Source organism: Esox lucius, chromosome 22, assembly GCF_011004845.1.
Source record: "Esox lucius isolate fEsoLuc1 chromosome 22, fEsoLuc1.pri, whole genome shotgun sequence".
Lineage (NCBI taxonomy): Eukaryota > Metazoa > Chordata > Actinopteri > Esociformes > Esocidae > Esox > Esox lucius.
In genome coordinates, this window is record NC_047590.1 from 7068876 (window position 1) to 7087713 (window position 18838).

Genomic DNA, 18838 nt, shown 5'->3' on the forward strand with positions numbered 1-18838 from the left:
AACAGGAGAAACATTGCACGTTAAATTACCTCTTTTATTTAGTTAGTGATTACTGTTTGAGCGTGAGACCCTATAGACAATATACTGTAGTAGACTATTAGTTTGTCCATGTTATATTAGGGGAGACCAGGGATAGTTTTAACATGTTGGACATTTCTGTCTGTATCTTGAAGCTCTTTAAGCCAGTGCATTCAAAATTGTATACAAACTAGTTACATGTGTCTGCTATTAGATGACATTGCTGTTATATCTGTAACACAATCAAATAATGTGTGGTTTAGTCTCAAACACAAGGAGTGAAATGTTGCAATTCACCCCATACCCTGGGTCAGTTGTAACATTATGATATACCCTGGGGTGAGTTGTAACAATATAAAAAAATTATTAGGACAAATTATATTGAAAGCTTTTATTTAAAACCTTAAATTACTTTTTAACCTAATTCGTGTGTGTGTGTATGTGTATGAAGTATGTTAGTTACTGTCAGTCATAGTAGTGAGACATTTGAACATAATACATTTGAACAAAATGAGCATTACTGAATATTATTTTGTGTGTTTGTGGTTGTTTGCAACCGTCAGTCCAGGCATAATGAAATTCAAAGAAAACATATATAGGCCTACAACAAAAATGTGGCATATAGTAGGTCGTAACATTTTAATTGTTGTTATAACTAACCCAGACCCTTGTTTTTACAACTAACCCAGACTCCTATAGTCATGAACTCACTTACCTTACAGCTAACAGGAAAAACATTATCACTAACAACTTCAATGAAAGATATCTAGATAGACACACAATAAACATGATTTAAGTTTGATGAATTTAATTACATAGCTGGCTATACTATCACAAAAATGTATGAGGTAAAAAAATACTTTCTTACCTCAAAATTAGTTTTTTCGTTTTAAAAATGGTTATGTCTGCCACAGGGTGCTACTTCTTCACATATGAAATAATGATTAAATTGAGCATGTGCAGAGTGAATCAGATGATTTGTAACTTGTTCCTGATTAGAGAAATTGGAAGTGTTACAACTAACCCGTGTTACAACCTTCCCCGGTCTCCCCTACAATAGCTTACACAGGGTAGGAGAGTTTAGGGTCACCAGCCGTATCCATATCACTCGGTGGTCTAACCACAGTCTCATGTTACAACTGAAAACTAGAACTAGAAGTACTGTTACGTTCTCACCTCGGGTGTAGCTCGTGGTCCCGACACCTGTGCACACAATGAATAACAGAAATGGATGGGGAAGAGCTGTGGGGTGAAACTAACTAAAAGAACAGGACGAGACGACTTGAACACAGAGTGCACTTTAATGGACGCTTTGGAATATAAACCAATGAATAACAATACTTGTTACAAACAACCAAACTAAGTTAAATACAGTACTTCGATTGCAAAAGGATCCACCACCCCCCAAGTTTGAAGTCTGAGTAGTAATTTGCACACAGGGCGAATTGAACAATGGCATTTTTGCTTTAGGGTGAGCTAAAAAGAAAGACTAAGTTAAATATGCAACTAATAGCTGCAAAGATATAACTATAGAATAATAATACCAATAAAAACAATAATAGCGAAGTGGTTTTGTTGGTAAACAGAGTTGGTGGAAGAGAGCAGGCATTCAGCAGTCTAATGTCTTCGAGGTTGAAACTTCACCCCAACACGATACAGCCGGTCAGTCCCCACACCAGGCCCCGATACAGCCTGTCAGTCCCCACACCAGGCCCCGATACAGCCTGTCAGTTCCCACACCAGGCCCCGATGCAGCCGGTCAGTTCCCACACCAGGCCCCGATACAGCCGGTCAGTTCCCACACCAGGCCCCGATGCAGCCGGTCAGTTCCCACACCAGGCCTTGATACAGCCAGTCAGTCCCCACACCAGGCCCCGATACAGCCTGTCAGTTCCCACACCAGGCCCCGATGCAGCCGGTCAGTTCCCACACCAGGCCTCGATACAGCCGGCCAGTCCCCACACCAGGCCCCGATACAGCCTGTCAGTTCCCACACCAGGCCTCGATACAGCCGGTCAGTCACCACACCAGGCCTCGATACAGCCGGTCAGTCACCACACCAGGCCTTGATACAGCCTGTCAGTTCCCACACCAGGCCCTGATACAGCCGGTCAGTCCCCACACCAGGCCCTGATACAGCCGGTCAGTCCCCACACCAGGCCTCGATGCAGCCGGTCAGTCTCCACACCAGGCCCCGATACAGCAGGTCAGTCACCACAACAGGCCCCTGATCCAGCCGGTCAGTCTCCACAACAGGCCCCTGATCCAGCCAGTCAGTCAGGGCTAGGACACAATTTAAAGTCTTGCCATAGTTTTGAAACAGATTTCATTCAAATCTTGGCCACTAAGACATATTCTTGGTAAGTAAATCTGCAAACGTTTTACTCCACCCACATTGATCTTCGCCCCGAATTGCACACCGCTGTCAGGGGTACTTGCTTCTTCATAGAACGATATGTTCTACCTGAGGTTTGCTGCTTGTGTGAACATGTGAGGGCGAAACAAAACAACTGAAACACAGAGAAGGAAATAAACTATTAAAGAATTTGGTTAAGCTTTGTGGCTAATCCTAGATAGAACAAAGATTTCATCATTCATTAAACAATCAACTTTTGAGGTGTATTTAGAGGAGTTATCGCACCACCTTGGGAAAATAATCCACCCGACTTTTCTCGGCTTTCAGTCAGCCGCTAATCATTTATAAATGTAGTAGCACCGAGTTGTAGTTGCACCGAGTGGCGCTCTTCCACAAGAAATGTCACTGGGCTTCAAGTAATAGTGAATATTCCTGGGGCCTAGTTTGTCAAGTGCGTAAGCACAAGTCTGCCCGTAAATCACGCGTGCAATGTATACGCAAAGCGTGGGATTTATCGATATGAAGGTTTTATTGAGAATGTTCGAAAAGTTAAAGTTGTTTGGCACGGTGTGGAGCGGTGAAAAAAGTACGTTTATAGTACAATCCCAAGACTAGCATGTGAACAGAACATCATTGTTTGAGCAATAAATCCTAGGAAACCAAAGAACGTCTCCTTTCACCAGTGCAATTCGGTGACCGACGTTCACCGTTCAAATAGAGCAGTTTTTTTTGGCGAAAAGCCCATAATTTGACATACTTATTAGGTGCAGATGGGTGTAGACTGGAGTCTTAGCGGCGTTGTTCCACATTTACCGATATGGAAAATAAACGTGCCGCCAGTGTTTATTTTGTTATTCTGCTCTGTTGATGAAGTTGAGTACTTGTGCTGTTTATGGTCTGCTCTGCAAAACCAGCAGCCTGCGAGTATTCCAGGTATGCCTCTTGTTGCCTGTGCTTGCACGAATCTGGCTTCTTATAAGGGTAGCTAGTAATGCCTGAGCCACCTTTTGTTTTACTAAGTAGCCTGATAGTGGGACTAGGTTATTTAATTGGAACTTGCACCTCGTGCATTCATTGTGTAATTGTTGTACCTGCCATCACATTTGACCAACAACTCCGGACAAGAAAGCAAACTTCCTACGTGGCGTAAAAATATTGCACACTTGGAATTACTTTTGTAATAGTAAAAACGTTTTACAAACTTGTAAAATAAAGATTTGCAAACTTATTTGGAATCATGCAACTCATTAATAACGCTTGCCAACGTAAAATACGAGCGTTCCAGAGTTTTGTCACTAATTTCGCTAGAACTGTGACAATTATTTATTTGTAAATCAGTCTGCCGTAGCACGTTTCACAACATTTGCAAGCGGAGATACCCATGAGCACTCTAATTAGCAGGCCAAAGCTTTTTCTGACCAAAACGTTTTTACAATTACAAAAGTAATTCCTTGTTTGCAAATCTTTTTTACAAATAAAAAACGTATGTCGCGGTTTTACCTTCATATACGTGTCCAATCACAATTTTACACACACCGGTAGCGATTGGGGGGGAAAGACTAGGAAGGAAGAAAATCATGATAAATCATACGGAAGTTTCAAATAAAGCAACACATTGGAAAACTTTTAAGCCACAGAATAAGCGCATGAACTGTCAAATCGCACACTAGACTATGTTCATCAAAATATATGTATAAATAAGACTTATTTCAATAAGGTTTCTATTTTTGCCTAAAAAAAGAACCGGAACACTGCCTAGAATTAAAAGCACCAGAACATCGTTCCAGACCATTCCGGAAGTCAAGCACTGATTGCAATCATTGTCGTAGCCAGATCTTTGGGTACAGGTTGTGAATTATATAAGGAATGAAAACCAGGCTAATGGGCTGCACTAATGTTGCTAGGTCGGCGTTTCAGAGGCTGTAATTATTCTTCATGAGTGAAAAAATACCGATCCTGTGTTGTTTTTATCAGGTTTGCGATCAAACTTCTAGGTTGTAATTAAGATCAGTCTTCGGAAAATGTAATTTAATCACTGTCAAATACACAAACTGGTAAAGGAAATATAACTCTGAAAGAAAAAAAAAAAGAACCAAACGATTTTAAACAGGTGAAATAAATATATTTTATTAATTTCGTTGTCATCATAATAACAAACACATCAAAGTGCCAACTGACTGACAATAGTCTCCCGACCCTTTTCCATTCCGATGTCTTCTCTCCAGCTTCCCTTTACCGGAGGTTGATGTGTCTTAGTCTGGCCCCCCAGCTTGTCTACTCCATTGTGTCATTTGACAATGCAAACATTCGAAAAGACAAAGAGCACAAACAAATTGGCACGGTCAGCCTGGCACTCAGGCTAAAACTAACAGACCTCCCAATTGTCAGCGGTTCTTTCTCAGGATCCAACCATGCATAAAATCTCCAATAAAAAAAAAAAAAAAACTAAAAAATATATATTAAAAAATTATGCGTACCACTGATATACATATCTGATATAAACAGGCTTATTGGTCACAAACCAAATAGAATTATAAACATGGCTTATTTTACAATACACAGAACAAACATAAGGGATATAAGTGTAATCTTTCTTTTTAAAAAGGGTACATTTTTCAAATGTATACATTTGTACATGTTTTTTTTTTGTTGTTTTTTTGTACAGTCCGAATGCGCAGAGCATTTTGGGCGCTGCAGTGTCCTTTGAGCACAAATTGCAGTACACACAGTATCTCTCACACACACACACAGTCTCTCACACACACACACAGTCTCTCACACACACACACCCGAAGTGCTCTCTGCGTCCTGGAGTGGCATCAGTAGCTTATAAAAGAGCGTATTGGACTAATGGCATAGCCTGTTGGTAATACCCAGGGAACTGGAATGCAGAGAGGCCCATCCTACAGTATTTCAGTCCACTGCCTTTAACTTCAACTGCCTTCCCAACCCACCCATCCAATCTGCTCACACCTACACAAGGAAATGGAAAGTGTGTGTCAGCTGGCTTACGGCTACTGTAACCTAAGAAGCGATGACCAACTAGCCAATACTGAAGGGGGAAATGCTGACAGAGGGTTTGTATTCTCTTTCCGAACACGTCACAATATCATTATTTCTGTAACCTAAAAGCACCGAAGTGCTTTTCCTTCTTTCAAAATGTATCTTTCTTTTGGAATAGGGATCCAGTTGGTTCAGTCCTTTCACTTCCAGTGACTGATCAGAAGTCGTCCACTACGCCTCCTCTTGTCCCCCAGAGGCAAACACTTGGTGGGTAACGTCCGGAACATCAAATCGAAATGGTATTGAATAGCAGTACAAATACAAATCGGCACATGAGTTGTCCCGATAATATCCGTAAACCCAACCCTGATTTCGGAACGGAGGACGTATCGCTTGGGTTGGTCAGAAATCCCCTGAGGTCACATCGGCCAGCCAGCTGCAACAGACCCTCCAATATTTTAAAAGCTAGGTTGGGTATTCAGGGCTTGCCTACCTCTCACTATGACCACTAAATAACATGCTTTGTGTGGTTGGGAAAGTGAAGCTAAACTAGCTAAAAGGACAAGCTCCCACATTACATTCTAGCTGAAGATCCCTGCGCAACACAACAACTCTCGAGACACACCGCCCATTCACGTATGACACGCACACAGAAGCAGATGTATTAAAATCAGTGTAAAAAAAAATAAAAAATCAACAAAAAAAATATCAGACTAGTCCCAAGAAATGTGCAAATAGGTAATTGTTAAAACAAAAAAAACAAAAAATCAGGTAGATGGCAATCATCCAATGAGAAACACTGAAGAAGCAAGCGTTGAGAGAATATGCATCATGTATCAGTTTCAAATAGTGCACATGGTATTTCTGTTGACAATTGATCCCAGGGCTCACTAAAAACAAAATTATAAACAAAGTTAAATATAGGATAAATAAATAAAAATATACCAGTGCCAATAGAAATTTAGTTCCATATTCTTTTTTTTTACCGGCAACCCTTTGGTGGAGAGTAAAGGTTGCGAGTTTGTACCATGCACAGTTGTTATTTTGTCTCTCTGATTACCAGTTAACTGAGGCCAAAATAACAGAGTCACTGACTAATCTTTTTCCTCAGCTCAACAAGTGCTCAATAACAGGGAGAGAAGAGCAAGCGAGGGAGACATAACGATAGAGAGAGATTTGGTACTTTCTGATACTATGTTCGAGGAGTTAGTATCTACAGATGAGCAATGCAGAACTTTTACAGGCTAGCACATCAATAGGTTTGCTGAACTGCTCACATAAGAGCTTGGGTGTATTTATACTGCTTGTACTCTGGTCCATCTAACAGGCAGAGACAACAGCACCCCCTGGAGTCAAAACAATTGCAGCCACTTCCATCATAAAAACAATATATATATATATAAAAAAGACAAACAAGGGGATGGCCACCAATTTCCAACATTGTACAACAGTACTTTTCCTCATATGAATAGCAAATATAAGTCAAATATATCTGTGACTGTGGCCTGTAAACATGGCAACACAGACCAGTTGGCAATGAAGCCTGTTGGAACTGTCAAGGCTCATCAGAGTACAGCCATGAAACTACGGATCGGCGTCAAGGAAAATAAAAGTTATGCAAATCATTGCGCACTCTTGTGTAGGAACACAATAATGCTACCGGTTGATTCAGTTAATGGTTGTTCTAATGTTCACTTTAAATTCTCCAAAACAAATGCACATTTTAGAGTTTGATATAAGTGCTTATAAATTGTACCAGCTAAATGGATGGAATTCCACACTTGAGATAGTACTGGTAGTAGACTATCTGACATCCAATAGAATCCTTGAACCAAGTCCTCAAGCCAATCCCTAACTGAAATACACTGAAAACTGTTACCAGTGATTAACACTGCATGTGTGTGTGTGTGTGTGTGTGTGGACTGTGCATGCAAATGGAGTGTTTGTGAAAGGAAAAGTGTTAGACAACACACACTACTACGACAACACAATGCCTTTCCCTAACCCTTGTAGGCCAGACGGCGTAATAGTACCATATGATGTCCAATACTGGAGTATCAGAGTATAAGTATTCACAAGTACTGTTGAGTATTGAGATTAGCATAACTGCAGAGCTCTTAGCTGAGTACTGTTCAATACAGCAGTATCTTAGTCAAGATTTAAAACCAACAGAGAGAGAGAGAGAGAGAGAGAGAGAGAGAGAGAGAGAGAGAGGGAGCGATTCGACACAAAGTAGTACCTGATAACTTACGATAGGCCTTTCAACACTGAGTAACAAGCATCGTCATTGGCTAACGGTTCTCCACTCATCCTGTGTTCAAACACTGTTCTGTTCCTTTTGACCAATCAACTGTGGCCTTGCTGTACCTTTGACTAGTTTAAAATGCCTTTATAGTGGCACGTGGTCAAGCACAGACCTCTGTATATCCGTTCATTAAGGGCTGAAGCTGTGACAGAGGCACCAAACCCATTATGATAAGCACCCTGGGTTTCTGCTTTGGCGTTGGGATTGTATCTGATCCAAGGTCAGTAAACGATCTATGACACCCCCCCCTCCCCCCCCAGGGAGGCGGACGGACGGTGCAGAGACCAATGCCAAGACCGATACAGAGAGAAGAAGGCAGAAGATCAAAAAGAGAGCAGAAAGATTCTGGCTGAAAAACACAAAGAATATTTGGGAAAGGTCTGTACCATACATGACTGGTACTGTTCTTACGCATACAGACAATGGTTCCAACCTAAATACATGCTCCTACACTGCTACAAAGGCACACGGCAAAGAAGAGGGACCAGGGATTTGACCGCAGAACTGTACTAACACACAGCCTGAATCACAAATCAGCAGCCGCTCAGACAGGCAGCCGCTCAGACAGGCAGCCGCTCAGACAGGCAGCCGCTCAGACAGGCAGCCAGACACTTGCTGCAGGACAGAATACATTTAAGCAAGGGATCCTAGAAACAAAGCCCCCCCCCCCCCCATCAGTATAGAGTAATTTCCTCAGTAAAAAGAACTGCATTAAATTCTGGATGTGTTCTACATGGACAGTGGATGTGCAAACGAGAGGGGGGCCTGTTTTTTTAATGAATCTGGACGAAATTACCTCCCAAACGATGGGCAGAACAGGAACAGACCATCTAGACCAGCAGTGTCAAACATACAGCCTCCAGGCCAAGCGGGGACCAATCGAGGCAATGGGGAGTTTGAGAGAAAAATACCCAAAACGTATCAATGATAACGGAGCTACATAAATAGTTTGTTATTGAGCTGGACACAGTCACGACACTCAGTCAAGTAACATCTCCGACAACCGTGAACGGAGGAATCTTTTCTCCCTCTTTGTTTTTGATGGTGCGAAATTCAGTGCAGCTGGCCGGACCCAGTTGAAGGCTGAATGCAACCCCACCAAAATGAGTTTGACACCCCTATTCTAGACCCTCTAATTGGTCCCAGAAGTCAGCGTGTCGGGCCACGGCCGGGAACCCCCTCGTGGGTAAAAGAAGCATTTTAAAAATGTGCCCTTGGTTTTGCTAATCTGATCCATTCATTCAGCTCGTTTCGTGGGGGAGGAGACAATTAGACGTCACCACGGAGGACTTCAGGGGAGTCCGAGACTTTAAGTGTGTGGCCAGCAAACGAGCAGCGGCGGAAATGAGACCGAGTTGTCAGGCAAAGCAGCGTAGGCAGAAGTGTGAAAAGAGAAGCGTGTTTGGGGTGGGGTGGGGGGGGGGGGGGGGGGGGGGGTGGGGGGGGGGGGGGGGGTATGGACAGGAGTATTCTCATCCTGTGTTCAGGTTTGGGTTCCTATAGCAGCGTGTTCAGAACAGTAGCCAGTGCTCTGGGGGTTTCAGCGGTACATTCTATGTCGAGTCGGGACTGCACTGAGTCCGGCAGGACACGGCGCCGTTCGCCATGCAGATGAGATGCAGCACATAGAACAAACATGCCTTGGACATGTAGAATAAGGTCTTGTTTACATTACGAGGGAGGGACAAAACGCTAGACAAACTTATCACGGATTGCATAATCATTTCCATAAGGGTTTGAATTTACGCCGCCATGGCTGAGACATAACACGCAGGGTTGTGGGCATCAATCGTGGGGGGAATTATTATTATTATTTTTTAAATCGAACAAACTGCACAGAAAATGTATACAGTTCCATACAATTGTCTTCACACTTGCAAAACTCGGGGCATGCGACCTCGGAAGGTGGCATCTCAAGCTACCGATATCTGCAGGCGTACACAACAGAAACTAGTGTTGAGCCTACGACAGGTCTCAGGAAATGTAGCGTAATGTAAACAAGCCCTATGCTACCGTTTCACCTCTGTCGGTGCCATTTCTACCTGCATTGTTCCACGACGTTGGCCTGACCTGAACTTGGCCCAGATCATCATCATCATCATCACCTCAAATCTACACCAAGGTTCAGATCATCACAGACTCAGTCTGCACAGTGAGTCCCAATCCACAATCGATAGCAGAAGATATTCGTCATCATAAAAACAATAAAAACATTTCCAAAAAGGTCATTTTTTTTACGTTTTGGTCGGGCAACGTACCCTATTTGTGAAATTAAGGTGCAACTTTCTTTCTCCAAACAAAGTTCATTAATTCCCCTGTGTTCGTCTCCAAAAACAGAGAGAGTCCCCACCTCAAGCAACCTTTCCTTCAGCCTATCACGAGACAGACACCCTCTCACCTAGTCCTCTGGTCCAATGGGGGCTTTCCTTCTGGAGCTTGGAGGGTGGAGCCCAAGGTGGGGACAGAGAGTTATCAAAGGCCATCACTGGCAGTTCGGGGGGGGGGGGGGTCAAAGTTCAGGCGGTAGAGGCTAATGAACAAAGATGTGCCTCAGAAGGTCGTCGGCTGAGGGCCTCTGCTTGGACTCCACGAAGATGCGCTTGAGGAAGTCACGGCTGTGATCGGAGACGTGGCCGGGCAGCGAAGGGTTGGTGGGCTGGGTGGCGATCTTAAAGATGGCCGCCATGGCCTCGAACTCGGCCCAGGGGGGGCGCTGGGTCAGCATCTCCACCACCGTGCAACCAACGCTCCTGAAGAAAAGATCACCACCATTCACATTATGGTAAATCTACACAACTGCTCTCGTCCTTCTGATGACTGTCACCTGCTGACACCCCACATACCACGTGTCTGATTAACATCTGACCAACATCGACCAACAGCCTACTTTCCTGATCCCCTCCTGGGTTCACCAAGACAAGGTTAAGACAACTTCAGATTCAACACCAAACTCCCAGTCACACCAAAAGCTGGTTGATCCCTTGTTGAATAGTGGCGCAGAGAGTTATGGGACATTAGAATCCCACTGGTGTTGATCTTGTACAGTTGAACCCAGATTCCCTTACCTGACAAGAAGCCTCACGGGAAATAATCTGGAAGAAATCTCTTAAACAGAAAGAGACGGAGAGTAGGACACTTATCCAGACCAGGCTTACCAGATATCAGCCTTCCGGCCATAGCCCTCGCCACTGATCACCTCAGGACTCATCCAATAGGGCGTGCCCGTCACTGACTTGATCCCTGTTCCCGACAGACAGATGGTCTGCAGCCGACGACTCGCCCCAAAGTCCCCCAGCTTCACATTGCCCACAGAGTCCCGCAGGATATTGGCCCCTGGAGAAAGAGCAAGTTGATCATTTTGATTCAATCAGGGCTGGTCTGAACAGACTCCTCAATAAACACATACATTCCTAACTTACTTTCCCACTCCCTCCCATTCCTCCGGCTCCACCCATCACTCACTACGGGGGTCTGTCCACACCTCCCCCCCACGTCCCCCATCACCCCCCCCACGTCCAAACCTCCCCCATTCCTCTTGCTTCCGACCACGTCCCCCTCTACCTTTGATGTCTCTGTGGACGATCATGTTGCTGTGTAGGTAGGACACGCCCTCCAGGATCTGCCGGGTGTATCGCCGTGTCACGTTTTCTGTCAAGGCCCCGTAGGACTTCAGCTGGTCTTTGATGGAGCCCTGGGGACACAGACGGCCAACATGAGCAAGAAAAAGCACCGTCCGTGTCGTCATAACTGCCGTGGCTTCGTGTTCATCATCCGTGACTCAAGACTGCGTTGAACACAGCCTGGAAGGTGGCCTACGTTTCCACACGAACAGAGACACGTCACACATTGGGGGGGGGGGGAATACGCTTTTGAGGTCCACAGAAAAACATCACAAAATAAGAGATTACATGAAAACAAACGGTTTTCCCTTCACCACAACGTCCTCACATTGTCGAAATGGGTTTCTATAAGGATTTTTGTCAACTGCAGTATAGTAAGACAAGCCAAAAACCAGACCCACCCCTGGCATATACTCCATGAAGATGGACAGTGTTCTCTCGTTGGTGTCTCGTAGACAGCCATAGTACTGGACGATCCGTTCATGGCACAAGTTCTTCAGTAGCTGGATCTCACACTCCAGGGCGCTTACCTCCTGTAGGGACCCGACGGTTCAGGTTACAGGTCGTAACGGACCCCGTGAATCAACGGGTCAACACCCCCCCCGTCTGCCCCCTGGCCCAACAAAGCTCATTTTCCACTCACCTTGCTGGTCTCCGGACTCTCCGGGTCAAAATGGACCTGTTTAACCGCCAGCTCTCTGCCCGTGTCTGCGTCGTAGCAGAGGAAGACCCGGCCAAACGCACCCTGACCCAGAAGTTTACCAAGGCGCCAGTTGGTCGGGGCCCGTGGAGCTGGAACCGAACACGGGGACAGATCAACGTCAACATCCTTCGCTCCAACCATCCATTCGTCTCTCTCTCAACCAGCCTTCTCCACCCCCCACCCACCCCCACCCTACTCACAGCGGCTGGGCGGGCTGATGTCCATGACAGACAGGGTGGGCGCGGGGGTGGGCTCTATGTCGCTGCCCCTGCGCCTTCGAACTCCATGCTCTTCCAGGTCAGGGGTGAAGATGCTGCTGCCGCTGCTGGTGCTGGGGGACTGTTCCGTGGGGCTGAAGCTGACCGGGGAGCGAAAACCGTGGACCTGGGTTCGCCGTGCCCGAGGGAACGTCTTCCGGCCTACGGGAACGGGGAGGTCGAAGAGAGAGCGACGATGAAAGGCCAGCGGTTCTCCAACTCCTGTGAAACTCTAAACCAAAAGCTCTGTGACTAATCCCGGATGAAGCGGACGTTTTCCGGGGCAAACAGGAAAACGGGCCGCCTGTCCCTCACCATCCGTGTAGTCCTGAAGGCCAAAGGAGATGTGGAACCGGCGCGGATAGGTACCCCCTTTCCCCGACTTCTCGAACACTGGAACATCGTACTCCGGGAAGTCTTGGTGGTTGTCGGGGTAACTCTGCGCTCGGGGCATACGTGACTTGGGATAGTTTTCGCTGCAGGGGGCACATTGCATACTTTAGGAGGTGTGAACGCGTCAGAGCTTTCCACGACGAGCAGCAGATGGGCGTTGCACTGCCTGGAGCCGGATGTCTGTGACTCACCTATCGAGTGGGCTGTCCAGCGAAGGACAGCTCCCCGACGCCGAATTCTCTGGGCTGCTCATGGATAGAGGGTCCAGCATCTAGAAGGCAGACAGCAGAGCGATGGTAAATGGTCAGCTGCTCTTTGCCGTTGTGATCGGCATCTTGAACGCGCGCTGAATCACTTAATGGAAGTGTTCACACAGTTCTTCTGAAGAACCAAAATGGACCACCAGGGGGCAGTGAAAAACCACAGAAAATCCAAATGTATTCCTGACCTTGCATTTTAAGTGAATGTACCACAATATTTCATTTAAATAGAACTAAATGGCCATAGCAAAAGTTGCAAGGATGAGAATGGCACTCATTTTGTATAAAATCACTAGGCCTGACTGTTTAATTAGATATTTATGTTTTACATTTTAAATTAGTAATAATTATTTCAATTCACAAAAATATATGGACTCTGTTCACAGTGCAGGTTGGATAAAAATGTGTTTACCAGGATGTGAGATTACTGCACATTTCATTGCATTAGTGCCACCAATTAAACCCTCCGTTTGCACCAAGTCCAGCCACGACATTAGACAATTTCATGAAATACAAACATCACCCCACCCTCCCCTGTTCATTGGCTAATCATTCCCAGCCTTCACAGAATACCCACCCAGTTGACTCATGTAAAATAGCGAATGCCCGGAACGGCAATATTCACAGTGAATGGGTCCAACTCCCCTGGGGAGGTTACCTGGTCCATGCTTTCTGGAATGAACTCTCCCTCACTGTTGATGCTGGTGAAGGAGCCGTTCCGCGCTACCTGCTGGAGGGCGTCAGGAATGTAACCCGGTGGAGGAGAACTGCGGTCCCCGGAGTTAAACCCTGGAGGAAGGACAAACATACTTCCAGGCAAAGACGTACTTCTAAACATCTGGTGTTTAAATGAGATATTCAATTAGATTTTTTTTTTATGTGGATGCTTAAACTCAAGACATGGCCATTTGAAGGTTTGCAATGCCACAGAGCAAAGTAGTTTGGATAACGAACCAAATGGGCAAATGTTATTTACTAGACAGACAACCAAATAGCGTAGACAAACACTCAGTGAAACCCCGTAAGTGTACAGAACCCACCGATCAAAGCAAGCATACTTCTCTTGTCTGTTGCCCTGAAGCGTGTATTGTCCAGGTCTTCAAGTGGAGGCAGTAGATCCATGCCTGAGGTGGAGTTCTGAGAGTAGAAATGAAAGGTACAATGTGCGTTCTGCACCAAGTCTCTTTGCCAAATAAGACAGACAGCAAACAACGGTCTTTAATCAAACTTCCAAGGTGGGAGGCCCAGGATGCTCCATGGGTCTGCACTTCCAGAAAAACTAGATTTTACCCTTCCTGTCCAATACAGCTTAAAAAGAATGACAATATATCTTAGAGGAATTTAATAAAACTGTGGTATGACTTTTGGGGACAAACTGAAAATACAAAATGGTATGCGGATTTGAGAACAATGACATGTCCATACAATGTGGTGGACCTCGATATAAACATTGTACGTCAATCTTTACACCCGGAGTGTGTAAAATACATATGCAAATGAAAAGCCAAAATGTAGGCCATTTAGCTCAGGATCAAATGGCTAAATTCACCATATTTTCCCTCCAGTTGTTTTCATGACATTTCCGTTGTTTGGGTTGAGTTCCATTAACATCTACAGGCTCAATGGGCACCTAACGGGACTGAACCGCCTGGTCCCGGGACTAACCTGAGAGGAGGCCCGGCGGGTCAGGAGGATCTTCAGACTCTTCATGTGGACGCTGCGATCCAGTAGCTCCACGGCCTTGTCCAGGTCATCCTGAGTGGTCAGGGGAATCACCATCTGGGAAAGGGGAGGAACGTTGAGGACATTGGTCTCGGGGCTTCTGCGACACATTTCAGGTGGATAGCTTTTGGTCGTTATGAAGGCCGGAGAGAGACCCCGAAACGGGACGATGACTTTAACCTAAGGCAAGTACCTCGTTGTTGGTGTAATGCAGGTCCAAGGCTTGACCAAAGGCCACCTTGGCCTTGTTCCCCAGGTCATCCAGGCTGACCGGCCGTGAGAACTGCAAGATCCTCTTCTCGCCCTTGAACTCAAACTTCACTCGCACATCATTCTGTGTGAACACACACCAGGGTCCATGAGGGCCAGCTTCAAGAAGTAGTTTGAAATATAGAAGGGGCTTGTTTTTTCCTACCAAGCGAGCTCATTACACTGTCGTCAACAGCACAAAGTAGCGTGACAGAGTGTCACAAGAGGTCAGACCTGATTTTTGGGTGAGGAAGGCTTGGGTTTGCCCAGGTCAGCTAGGGTCATGGCTGGGCGGCTGGAGCGGTGCAGTTCGGCCAGGTCCTGCATGATGGAGTTCAGCGCCTCCTGTTCATCTGTCGAGGGCATGGGGGGAAAGCTTAGCAACAGAACAGGAAACTCGCACTAATGCCAGCCAGTTTCCCAAAAAAAGTGACAGTCACCCCCTTTGCTCAGTCAATGGAGTCCACTAGTGCCACGCACACACAGGAATAAACCTAGGTTCTGGACACCCCCCATCCCTTATCTCCAGAAGATATCTTGCAAATTGTAAATGTCTTGCCGCATGACAAATAGCACACTCAACCACATCCCCTTTTCCAATTTCTCACTTCCTTCTTTCAACACATCCCTGGCTGGCTGGATCCCCTCAGACTTCAAGAAGAACAGAGTCACTCCACTTTTCAAGAACCATAATCCAACTTGAAAACCACAGGCTGGCATATCCAGTCTCCTCGCTTTCCAAACCACTTAGGTGGGCCGTACCTGACCGACTGTCTCGTTCCCCATCTGAACAATTAGCTTGATCTAAAGCAGTTAGGCTTAAAGACAGGTCACTCATCTGAGAATGCGCTCCTCTGTCACAGAGCTCCTCAAGCTGTCCAAGCGGTCTCTCTCAGCGGTTCTCTGGGTACTAGTGTGCAGGGCTTGGTTCTCGGCCTTCTAATTTTCCCTCTACAAAAATCACCTAACTCTGTCATATCCTCCCATGGTCTTCTGTACCTCTGTTATGACAATGACACAACTACTTTTCAGATCGCGCTCTCTCTCTCAAGCTCAACCTTTAAAAGCCAGAGATACATTTCCTTCCAGGTTAAGGCCATTCCACGCCATGGCAATCTCCATCTCAATTGAGAAATCCACAGTGTGACCCACCTGGAGTGCAAATAACCCTGGTGTCAACCTAGACGACACCCTCTAGTTCTCTGCAAATATCTAAGTGACATGCTTCTGCGGGTTAATGCACCGTGAAGTGCTTGTCCTATTTCAGGCAAACATCTGGTCCACTGCCACTCACTGTTGAATCTAAAACACAGTAGCCAGTCTGGTTTTCAATCTACCTGTGCCAACTGCATATCACTCAGTATAAGTGTCAGCCAGATGACTAAAAAGTAAACGCCATCATCGTAATTCAGTTCACATTGCAAATACTCCTACTCTATGTGTAGGGGAGAAATGTATCACGTACTCATCATCTTGACGCGTCGATTCACCCAGGAGTTCAGGGTAGAGGATTCTCCCATCAAAAGGGTTCCTTTCTCCTATAAAATCAGAGTATTTCAAACACCAAACAATGTGTCATTGACTTACTAACAACCAGATCAAGGTTCAGACTACATAGCTAGTTAGATATTGTACACAGTGCGGATGTCATTCAAATAAGCTAGAAATGTAGGCATATGTAACGTAGTTTTTACATTCGAATATATTCAAGATGTGATTAGATATCTGACACTGTGCTCCAAATCATCACTCAGCTTGCACTTTCGGCTAACGAGTCTGCTAGTGCAGGTTACAGCCACATTACAGACGATGACAGCTAGCTAAGTAGCTAACATGTTAGGTAGCTGGCTAACACATTTGCAGTACACTGTTGTGGGCTTATGTTGTGTTAGCAAGCTATCAGATAAGAATGATTAACAATGACACACACAAAAACGTGTAAACCAACAGCGATAACTACCGAGTATAGCGAACATCTGATGGAAATCAGAAAAGTTGTCGCGCTAGCTAGCGAAATTTAGTTAGCTAACAATTTCCTCTATTCGCTTGTTTGCTAACTAGCTAGCACATTAACTACGTGACGTGAGCCACAAACATCACGTAGAGCAATTCGTCAACCACAAATTGCAATGGTAAACCATAAATATAAGGTATCTTAGTTACCTGGGTGGATTCTGTATGTTCACTTCCTCATCCACAGGGCCAGCGACAAGAGCCCCGGCCCCGCGGATAACTGTCTTTCAGAAAGCAGAAGTTTTGTGTCCGCTTCGAACTTTACTTGAGTCCAAGGCCCCAAGTGCCAGGCCAAGAGAACAGACGCTTGTGCAATATGTTACTCGACGTGAAAATATACAATACTGACGTGACCAAATGAAAATAAGCTTTCCAAAATCTATCCCTTGACGAAAACGTAATCCACACTTCTGTTTGTTTTTTTAAAGATAGCTAGCAACATGAAAACGATTCCTCCAACACAGCTTAGATGCAATGCAATGCAATCTTCCCCCAGCAAACCCAGTTGGAAGAGTCCAACCACAACACAAATTTGGTGATGTCAGAAATGTGCGTGCGCTCACGGTCTCGTCATCACAATATGTGCTCGTTCGATTTGACGATAAAAATGTATACACTAAATTCATCACAGACAGTACACGTTATTCCTTTTTTATTTCAACTTTTTTTATTTCGAGTTTTATTGCCAAAATTCACAACAAACAAGGAATTTGTTCTGGCCGTTTGTGCAACAATTTATACAAAATGAATAAGGGAAATAAAAACAAATAAAAACAATGGACTGCGCATAAAAAGAGTAGACCGTGCATTAAGAAATTATATACATATATACATAAAAGTGATTTTGTCCAGTTGAGGGAAATGTGTGTATGTGGGGAGGGGTAATAGATTTGTCCAGTAGAGGGTTGTGTGTTCATGTGGGGAATGGTTATAGATTTGTCCAGTTGAGGGTTGTTTGTTCATGTGGGGAATGGTTATAGATTTGTCCAGTTGAGGGAAATGTGTGTATGTGGGGAGGGGTAATAGATTTGTCCAGTAGAGGGTTGTGTGTTCATGTGGGGAATGGTTATAGATTTGTCCAGTTGAGGGTTGTGTGTGTATATGGGGAGCCGGATATAGTCACTGTGGTTCTGGACGCATGTTCATGAGGCCTACTGCTATAGGAAAGAAACTGTTCTTGTGGCGAGAGGTTTTGGTCCTAATAGACCTATATATATATATATATATATATATATATATATACACACATAGAGAGAGAGATATTTATTTTTTAAACAAATGTATAATGAAAAGCAGGTGACAATTCTACCCATGCTCCATTGCAGGACAGCTGAAGTGTTGTCAAGCTAAAACGCGTCAGCATGTATGTTAGAAGTAAAAATTTAGATATAACATTTGGAAGCCAGTCATCCCTCCATCTTGGATTTGTGTAGGTGTAGTCATGGCAAAGATCATTACTGTGATAAAGGTGCGGTATACAAAACATTATAAACCGGGTTATTTGAATACTGAATGCTGATTGGCTGATAGCCGTGATATAAGCGATTGTATACCACAGGTCTGAACATCACAGCACTAATTTGTGTTGGTAACCTGTTTATAATTGCAGTAAGGCATCTCGGGAGATTGTGATATATTGCCAATGGCTAGACAATGGCTAAGTGGCTATGTCCAAGCACCCTGCAATGTATTTTGTATAGAACAGCTCTAAGCTGTGGTGTATTGGAAATGTATCACAGGCCCTCATTCCTTATTGCTAAATTATAAATGAGTTGGATTCGATCTTGAATGCTGATAGTGGTATATGTAAGCAATAACGCATATAGGGGTGTGGTACATTGGCAATATACCATGACTAAGAGCTTTTTACCACACTGGTTACCAACGCAATTAGAGCAGTAAAAAGTTGTGATGTCATACCGGTGGTGTGCGGTCTCAT

The 18838-nt window shown here is 44.9% G+C and overlaps 1 protein-coding gene across 2 annotated transcripts; it reads right to left on the reverse strand.

The window, feature by feature from the left end:
• Positions 1–9127: 9127 nt before the first annotated feature.
• map3k2 (mitogen-activated protein kinase kinase kinase 2) lies at positions 9128–17404 on the reverse strand. 2 transcript variants are annotated; one of them, XM_010886536.5, is made up of 15 exons: positions 17050–17404; positions 16352–16424; positions 15121–15239; positions 14831–14971; positions 14581–14694; positions 13974–14052; positions 13574–13704; positions 12847–12926; positions 12578–12738; positions 12206–12424; positions 11946–12094; positions 11704–11835; positions 11244–11373; positions 10838–11015; positions 9128–10432 (listed from the first exon to the last, which is right to left on the reverse strand). In XM_010886536.5, exons 2-15 carry the CDS (start codon positions 16404–16406, stop codon positions 10213–10215), a joined length of 1908 nt encoding a protein of 635 aa, XP_010884838.1. In that variant the 5' UTR covers positions 16407–16424; positions 17050–17404; the 3' UTR covers positions 9128–10212. The 2 variants fall into 2 exon arrangements, with proteins under 2 accessions (XP_010884838.1, XP_010884837.1); XM_010886535.5 differs by having other exon boundaries at positions 13956–14052.
• Positions 17405–18838: the final 1434 nt, after the last annotated feature.